At 41.1% G+C, this 8976-nt stretch overlaps 1 protein-coding gene across 1 annotated transcript; it reads right to left on the bottom strand.

The window, feature by feature from the left end:
* BMI1 (BMI1 proto-oncogene, polycomb ring finger) lies at positions 1-8976 on the bottom strand. The gene is made up of 10 exons (XM_069729550.1): positions 8476-8976; positions 4287-4427; positions 4002-4098; positions 3750-3805; positions 3615-3665; positions 2955-3063; positions 2826-2871; positions 2535-2633; positions 1965-2045; positions 1-1890 (listed from the first exon to the last, which is right to left on the bottom strand). The coding sequence occupies exons 2-10, from the start codon at positions 4396-4398 to the stop codon at positions 1561-1563; spliced, it is 981 nt and encodes a 326-aa protein (XP_069585651.1). The 5' UTR covers positions 4399-4427; positions 8476-8976; the 3' UTR covers positions 1-1560.

Raw genomic sequence — 8976 nt, 5'->3', positions numbered from 1 at the left:
TGGTTTGCAAAAGTAATGATTTAATGACTATAAGCAAGACAAAGCAATAGATTTGTGCTTCTTCTGCAGACTGGAGATAATGAAATGATTAGCCACGTGGGTTGATTTTTTTTTGTCTTTTTTTTTTTTTTTTATCAGAACAAACTTTACACATTTGTAAATACACATGGACAAAATAAAAGTAAAATAAGTCAAGATTATGACAGTGGGGAAAAGGGCAGTAATTCCTGATACCTTGCTTTTTCTAATCAAATTTGACACTGCTTCATAAATTGGGAAGATTATGTTATGTAAAATTACCAGAATTCCTCCCCACCTAGGTTTTATTTGAAATATATTTATTAAAAAAAAAATCAAAACAAACAAATGCAGTACCATTATTGCATGACTTTAGGAGCAGAATAAAATCCTCTATGCTTTACAGGGATTTTTCGACCTGTGCTATAAAGCACCTGGGTAACTGTATGTAGTGAGGGAAGTTTTACCAATCATTTCTGAGTGCATGAAACAAAATCTTCATTTATAGTATTTATAAATATATCATACAATACTGTCTTCCTGTTATGTCATATATACCAATGTGGCATTTTACAACCAGCATAATGCCAACTGATTCTTACAAAAGCGAATCACTTAAACAAGTCAGAAAAATAAACGGTAGTACCCGCTTTTTAGACCAAAATAAAAGAAAAAATTTTAAGAAAAAAAATACATCTGTCTAAGGTTTTGATCGACTCTGTGCAGAAACAGATGAACCATTTGATGCCGGATGAACTAATCAGGTATCCCTCTCATTCCGGTAGCAAACAGGTCTTTACAGTAATGCCAAAATAGAGACCAGAAAAATCATGAAAGCTAACAACATTATTCACTATTCACAGTGAAATGGCTACATAAAAGAAGTCTATGTATTTTCCTTTTGGTAGGATGATAAAGCACTTGGATTGAGTAGATGACAATGCACTCTAACAGTCCACAAAACACCAATAAAATAAGATAGATTGTGGCTTAATTTGTCCATAGAGAATTATATATCCCAAGGTCACACGCCAATTCCAAAGAAAATGGAGTGAAGTCCGGAGCCCTCATCAATATATCAAAAACATTTCAGTAATCCTCAGAATCGAAAATTTAGGAGTTTAATCCAACCTAGCCAATGCACAAAACAGGACAAATTTGCCATGTCCAAAAGCCACAAAAATATCCCATTAGGTTATATTTAGTCCATGAAAACAGGCTCTTCACCATATGTATGCAGCTGAAGTTATATCCACATAGGTAAATTTCTTGTTATATCCAGCAAGCCCCATTTTATAGCTTTCATATTTCTTGTAATCCAATATGAGTAGACAAATTGTCAGTCTTTTTCGCCATGAAAATATCCAGGTAGAAAAAAAAAAAAAAATCACTGTCAATTCCAGCAGTCATCACTTTGGAGTTGTAACTACAAATTAAGCAATTCGGACAGTCACGTGTATTAGCATCTACAACGCTTGTAATGGCATGAGTAGGTTTATAGATCCTGGCTTTTGTATCTTTCAATAACTAAAAGCAGTCATTTCAGCCAGACGAAGTGGCCGCTGATCCATTCAGTGACATTTTCCTTGCTCTGTTGGTGAAAGGATTCTGGTGGTTGTTAGGAGTGGAGCTGGTCCCATTTATGGTGGTGGAGATGTGAGGGAATTGTGGGTGTGGAGACTGGACTGGAGTTTTGGGGCTTGGCAAGCAGGAGGAAGTGGAAGCCACTCCACATGCCGGGCTTCCTGCTTTGTCACTGCCAGAGTCACTTTCCAGGTCGCCGCTTATGTTATTTACTCTGTCATTAGGGTGGCTGATTTTCATTCTCTTGCAGGTGGGTCTCACTCTGTACTTTAAAGGAAGAGGTCCATTCTGTAGAGTGAAAACAACCATCAGAACTGTCCATCAATGTTTACAGTCCCACTTAAAACATATCAGATGCTTACCCTTCTCCAGGTGTATATATAAGCGATGTCCATTAATGTGTAATAGTCTTTTAAGGCTTCCTCTTCATACATGACATCGATCTAAGAGAAATATGCAAATTCACATGGTCACCCAAGTTCTCTTTACGGTTTATGTATTCTTCATAGAACTGACCACAATGTAAACTGGTTGTAAAAAAAAAAAAATAATTGCATGCCAGCAGATATCTATGACATAAGTGTTTTCTAAGTCAAAGTGGTTGTCCGATCAGTAAATATTGATGACCTACCCAAAGATATCAGATAGGTGGGGTGTTCCGACAAAAGGAACATATCAGCTGATACAAGCGCAGGCGGCGGCTGGATGTAAATACTTGGAGCTGAGCAGCACTGTGCAGCGGTCACTGCCGGGTACTGCAGAACAGCTTTGACTGACACAGCTGCTAGTGCAAAAAGCTGACCCGTTTCACGTGTTTGTCTACACCTGGCAGCAGCTGGGTGTGTTTGACCCCTACCGATCGGTGGGGGTTACAGGGTGTCCGACGCTTTACTGACCTGACAATGTTAATAAAATAAGGATAGGGACATTACCTGAAACGTAGTAGGTATATCCATTTTACTTCTAAGAAACTTCCGTAGGTGCATCACAGTCATGGCAGCAGGACAGCGCAGATACCTCTTATCATTAGCCTTTTAAGAGAAAGTTTAGAGCAGTTGAGTTCCACTGTAATTTATCCAATTTATTATCAGTAGAAAGTTTGCCTCACGTTTTTTCTACTAAAGAACTACAGCTTAATTAACATAGAATTAACATAGAAACTCCAGCACAGCCCTACTCTTCATGGCCTGAGGATCAGACACACATACACATATGGACGATACCTCTTCCTTTGATCTCTCTATTTCCCGACTTCCTTTACGATCAATCCTGTTAGGAAAGATATACTTGATTATATGACCCAGTTTATGAGAAAATGCCTGAAATTAGGCATTTTTTCATTAGACGGTTACCTGTTCTGATCAAAGAACTCAATGGATAGACTGATAATCTCATCGTCTGTGATGATCCTCTTGTCCTCATCTGCAACCTCTCCTCTGTCTTCATTAGAGCCATTTGTCACTATAGAAAAAAAAGATAGGAATTGTTCGGACCGACCAGTGGAAAATTGAATGACTTAAAGGGCCACTGTGGTGCTTTTATTTTATCGGCCACTCTGTTGCCAACCAGAGGGGTATGTACAGATCATTGTCTTCTGCTGTTTCCAGAGCTGCTCCGATCCTCTCGTGCATCATGTGACCTCCTCATCCCCAGATTCAGACTTCCATTAAGAAAGTGACCTCCAGTCCACAAAGAATTTTGTTGTGTGAGTCGGCAAATGACAGTGATGGTCTTGTAGCGTTGGAGAGGACCGGAGCGGCGCTGGAAACCGCAGAAGACAGCGACAGGCAAGTATTGTAATGCACATATTTTACACACATTGCTGATCGGTTACAGAGGGGGCAATTAAAAAAAAAAAACATCGAAGATTAGTTAATAGTATCAGAACCAGCACCAAACATGAAATTGCTAATGAAACTACTACAAACCAGAAATAAGCATTTAAAAGATTTCAAGGATGAAAAAAACCCAGAAACTGTAATAACTGTAGTAAATCATGTGTGGATTCTTACCATCTGCAGAAGGATGATCTGCATAAAAGTCTCTTCTCCGTTTCATTTCATCTGTAAAAATATCGGTAATTTTAAATATGTCTGGTTTATGTGTGGATTAATAAGACATCAATAAATCAATATTTAAATACCTACTTTTGAATAATCCTGGTACCAGCTTGTATACAATATCTTGCAGTGTTTTGTCTGCCCTAAAAATAGGAAAACATTCTAAATAGCTGGACACATGACAAAGACACTTCATCAAAACGGGAGTTTAACCATCGCTATATGATTTACATGATAAAGTCGACACAAAAGAGTCCTCACAATCAAACAGTTCAGTGCTAGGTAGACAATGGAGTGGGTGAGAAAAGAGGGGGCTTCAAAATCAAGTATTATACCTACCTTATATTCAGCAAGGGTCTAGTCTTATGCACCTGGACATCACAGATAGGACAATATTTGCTTGCCTCTAGATAACGTACGATGCAGGTTTTACAGACTGAGGACAATGAGATAAAGAAAGGTAAAAAAAAACAAAACTATGTATCTATAAACCCAACAATCAAAATTTAACATTATAATTCGCTTGTGCACGTTTATTATCCTGAGCGCAGTTTACCGCAAATATAAGGATCACCTTAATATATAGCTCTAGGAGGATGTCAAGTATTCATTGCATCTACTTACAGGAATGGAGACACTCGATGATGGTTGTGGCATCTATAAAGTATCCACCACAGAGCACACACATCAAATGGGGGTTGAGCTCGGTAATTTTAATCCTGGTTGTCCGATGCATGGTGACAGAAGAGTGTTCTCTATCTCTGTCTGAAAGAAACAGTCAATAAGTCACAGATGGTAAATCTGGCCCCCAAAAATGTGCCCACACCATTTTGCCATTGTATAGAACATGGAACGTGCTAATGGGAAGACAATGTTCCATTACTATAGACGATGTTTGAGAAAATAGGAGATAATTTTAGCTACTGCAAGTACTTTCAAAGTGGATTGAGAATCACAGAAGTGAGCCTTGTACTTAGCCAGTGCTCAGAGGTCCATAACCAAGAATGTTTAATATACAAGAGCAAAACCAGACACCAACCAGACAGCTTATTTCACACACACACACAAAAAAAAAAACACAAAACAAACAAACAAACATGAGCAGTGATGGTAAACTTCAAGTCTCCATGTACTCACAACGTAAGACAGAAGAAAAAGGAGATGGTCTACCCCAAAATCAGAGCAGGGTTTATATGAAGTCTCCACCCTTAAACGATCGAGGAAGCAAGACTCTGGAGCTGCCAACCAGGAAGACAGAGTATTGATGAAAGAAGCACATTGCCGTGAGCTGGTGCCCAAGCTACAATCCTTCCGTTACCATAGCAACCTACACTTACACTTGGCATTCTGCCACAGCCTGGAGATGGGGAGGAAACCCAGCAGTGGAGTTACACGAGGTGCTGTGATTGTAGGTTGGGGTAGCGTGGAAATTTTTTTGGTAAGTGGGGGGCAAGTAACTTGAAGGGTCTATAGGTACCAATAAATCCCCTTGCGCTCGATCAAATTTTGAACATCTCAAATTCTCATGAATTATATATTCATGCAGGATCCAAATTGGTAATAGCTTTACAGTAACCCAAAATAATAGTAAATCTACTTGTGCAACCAACTTGTGTACAGTGCCAAATCACAGATAAAACTAGTTACTGACAGGAGGAACCACAAGAGTCAATTATACACAATTATCCTTGTCATATTAGACAGCGACTAATCATAATGGGCAACTTGATTATGATTTGACAACCAGGACTGAGCTGGAGGGAGAACATACATATACATGTCCAGAGGACGAACCTAATAGGAGGAGTATAACAACTGAGTGATTTGATGGCACCTAGAAGCAAGTAAAGCTTTACCTTCTAGGAATATACGGAGAATCTAGAAAAACAAATACAGTGCAGCGATCTCAAGTACAAGAGGCGGGGGAGGTGAGCACACGAGGGGAAGGAGGAGGAAAGAGAGCTGGACAGGAGGAAAAGAGAGAGGGAGAGCAGAGAAACCGAGAGGCACCCAGCGCAATACAGGGAAGAGACAAAGAGCAGAGAGGGAGGGAAGGAAGGCGAAAAATCACACCAAGTGCCGGGGTCACACACAAGCCTCCATCCACCCTGCACGTAGTCCAGGATGGGGATACATGAAGATCCCCCACGTTCAATCCAGCAGGCACCGGAGAAGTGTCAGTCTCAACCTTGTTTATATTCAACCAGAAATCTGCGCAATAATCTGCGCATTTTGCATATTCCAAGGAACACCGCTCTGAAAAGTTCCAACTATTACCATTTGAAACAAACCAGGAGCACTGTGTCCTGGCAAATTGGAAACAAGGACCTTGCAATGTAAATAGCAGACAAGGAATTTTACTTTTAATCGAGCTAATTGACTGCAACACAATCACAAGGAGTCGGATTGTGGTTATTTATTGCTCAAAGGGAGTATATTTCACTAATAATTTTGTAATAAAACGTCATGGTCATTTGTGAAATGCAGAATCCAGTTCCTATATTTGGAAAGTTTTTGTTGAGTAGAGGTCCGACAAAGTATTAAAGCCACATTAACTGTTGAAGAGTAAAACCATAAAGAGTACTATACAAAGTTAGGTAGAAACTATGGGCAACACGCCGCCATCCCTGCACCTCTTTGACACTCAAGTAGTTACCTTAGTCACCTGAGCAATCAATATCTCGGCACATGTTCCTTTCACACACTACCATAAGCGAGGTACTAGCTGTCAGCTTGATGGTGAATTGCCACAGTTCTTGGGCAAACAACCTTTCCAAGGAAATAATGTTATAGTTTTCTTTTTTCTTTTTTTTTTTTTTTAATTTTCGGTCTGGCTTAGTTATCTATGAGTCCAACTTCTGCACGTACTTGTTATAAAATAAGAACGTTGTATTGTTACTAAATGTCAGATCGTCTCTTCAAAACTCTCAAGGTGAATGAAAAGTTAGAAGCAAACTGGCCTTATATTTACACGAGGGCTATTACTTCAATAATAGGCAATAGGATTCACTAAACCTAAATTAGTGGCATCAAATATATTACTTTTACAAATAAATTGCAACATGCTAATAGAATAGTAGTATTATCACGATTCCCCTAACAATAATCATAGGATCAAAGTGTATCCTAAAAAAATCCTATCGTTACATCACTTGCGAAGTACACCTGTTACCATGATCACCACAGCTAAATCTATCCTCTCAGTCCAGGCTCCATGTACTCATTTGGCATGATTTCTAAACTATACCATATACAAGAACGTTTGCTAAATTAGCTATAAACACACACACACACACACTAAATCATCTTTTCATAGGAGACATGGACATACTGATATCACACAATGACATGGCAGCTTCATCAGGTGTCAGGTTGGAAAGTACATGTATACATTAGAAAAGTGACAGACCAATACATTATATGTATTTCTCTAGATATTGCTATACACAAAAATCCACAAGATGCAGACAACGCTATATGCAGAAATTACAAAATGTTAAATACAAAAAAGTTTCTAAAGGGCCTATTTTAACATAAACAGTATGGGTAGATTACATAAGTTCTTTGTATAATGAGCTGAACATCCAAAGGGTTAGAGTGCAGAATGGTATGCAATCTATATTCTTCATACACACACCCACTGAAGTTATTACGACCCTGTGGTAGAAATGGCTAGGAAAGTTTTCTATTGAGTATTTCTCCAAGGTATATATACATATTTAAAATAAACTTCTATCTAAATATGTGAATAAAACTCTTAAATCACTCAGATATAAGAAGCTTTGTTTGTAGAGATATGATTCCACAGGTAGAAAAGCTCATGCTTGCTTTAAGACACCCCTGCAACACCCGACAAATGCTCCAGTTAGAATGCATAAGGTATGTTAGGTGGAGTCATCACTCAAGTTGTTGCTCTCTGGACCACAGTGCAACGTAGGATCAAGACAATTAACTATGTGTCTTCAGAGGTTTTATTTGAACTCAAAATGTTTACGTTTCCCAGTTGTTGTTTTTGTAAATCCAAGTTCCAGACAAGTGACCAAGGGAAGGCCAACAAAGCCTCCCTGCCAGTGGTGGTGATTTAATGTCAAAAACTTCAGAACCCAAACCAGCAGGGCTGAAACACCAAGCAATAGCAAGCAGCACAAAGCATGTACAGGACCCAACTATTCACACAATCACAAGAAAAGGCATCTCTGTATCACTTAGGCAGTCGTGATTAAACAAATATCTATCACACAGACCATACAAATGTGTACATAGTATTCGAGTGACTAAATTACCAGGGCACATGGCAAATCGAGACCAAACTCATATTGCAACCTGTTCTATACATAAAAGATTCACAATTGTGCACATTAGTCCTCTATACCCAGACAACCCCCTACAGTCACCTCTCCACTAGATCATAGTGAAGGTATACAGAACCTCCATCGGGGGGAAAGGGGTGCAGGGTGAAAGGTATGGCATAGGTTATAAGGGGTGGGGGCATGCTGACATGGGGTAGGAGGAGAGGGGGCAGTCTACATACAGAGGTTACAGTCTGAGATTGGGCAGCACATGAGCAATCAGACGATGGCACCTCTGCTCTCACGTGCTCCCCTCTGCCCACACCACCCCCCAAACACCCTCTGCTCCCCTCAACTACCTGTGTATAACCCCTTTACCGAATTCCAACATTCACACCCCACCCCCATCACTCCCCCTCCTCTTTATTTACGTACAACCAGACAAACACCCACTCTCCCCCCTCCGCCAGCACATATACCAACCCCCCACAGATGAAGGCGCCGAGAGCGCACCAAGCACGTACCGTGAGCTTCTCTTTGGGGTGGCTGCTGTTGCTGGGGGGTCCGGGGACAATGCGGTGTCCGGGGGGGCGCTCAGCGGATGAGCAGCAGCCCAGGGGCGGCCATCTTGAGCTGATCTGCAGACGCTGTCAGTGCAGGGACTGCGTTCATCCCCCCTTCTCCAGCCAAAGCCAAACAGAGGGTGGGAGGTCCCCTGATACCTCCCCGGCTTCCTGCGCTCTGCAACCGTGCAAGCGATGCCGCCTCCTGTCGCCGGATCCGGGCAGATTACACCATGTTCGGCGCTTTGTCCTGGCCGCCTGCTGCCTGCTTCTGTGCACGCTGCTCCCTCTCCTCCTTGTGCACAGTCTGGCCCGGCTGCAGCGATTCTTTCTCTCCCAACACGGTGCCCCGATTTCGCAGAACCGCTCTCCAGACTCGCTCCCCGACTGCCCGGACACTCTGCTCGCTGGAGCCTCACACTGCAAACTGACACCGTCCCCAAAATGGCTCAGAGTCCGCCC

This window comes from Ranitomeya imitator, chromosome 6 (assembly GCF_032444005.1).
Source record: "Ranitomeya imitator isolate aRanImi1 chromosome 6, aRanImi1.pri, whole genome shotgun sequence".
In the NCBI taxonomy this organism is placed as follows: domain Eukaryota; kingdom Metazoa; phylum Chordata; class Amphibia; order Anura; family Dendrobatidae; genus Ranitomeya; species Ranitomeya imitator.
This window is presented reverse-complemented; position numbering and strand designations above follow the sequence as displayed.

Coding starts and splice junctions, on each gene's coding strand:
- BMI1 (XM_069729550.1), bottom strand. CDS start 4,398: ATGCATCGGACAACCAGGATTAAAATTACCGAGCTCAACCCCCATTTG. Junction 2,634..2,825: donor TAGAGAGATCAAAGGAAGAG/GTATCGTCCATA, acceptor TTCTCTTAAAAG/GCTAATGATAAGAGGTATCT. Junction 1,891..1,964: donor ATATATACACCTGGAGAAGG/GTAAGCATCTGA, acceptor TTCACTCTACAG/AATGGACCTCTTCCTTTAAA.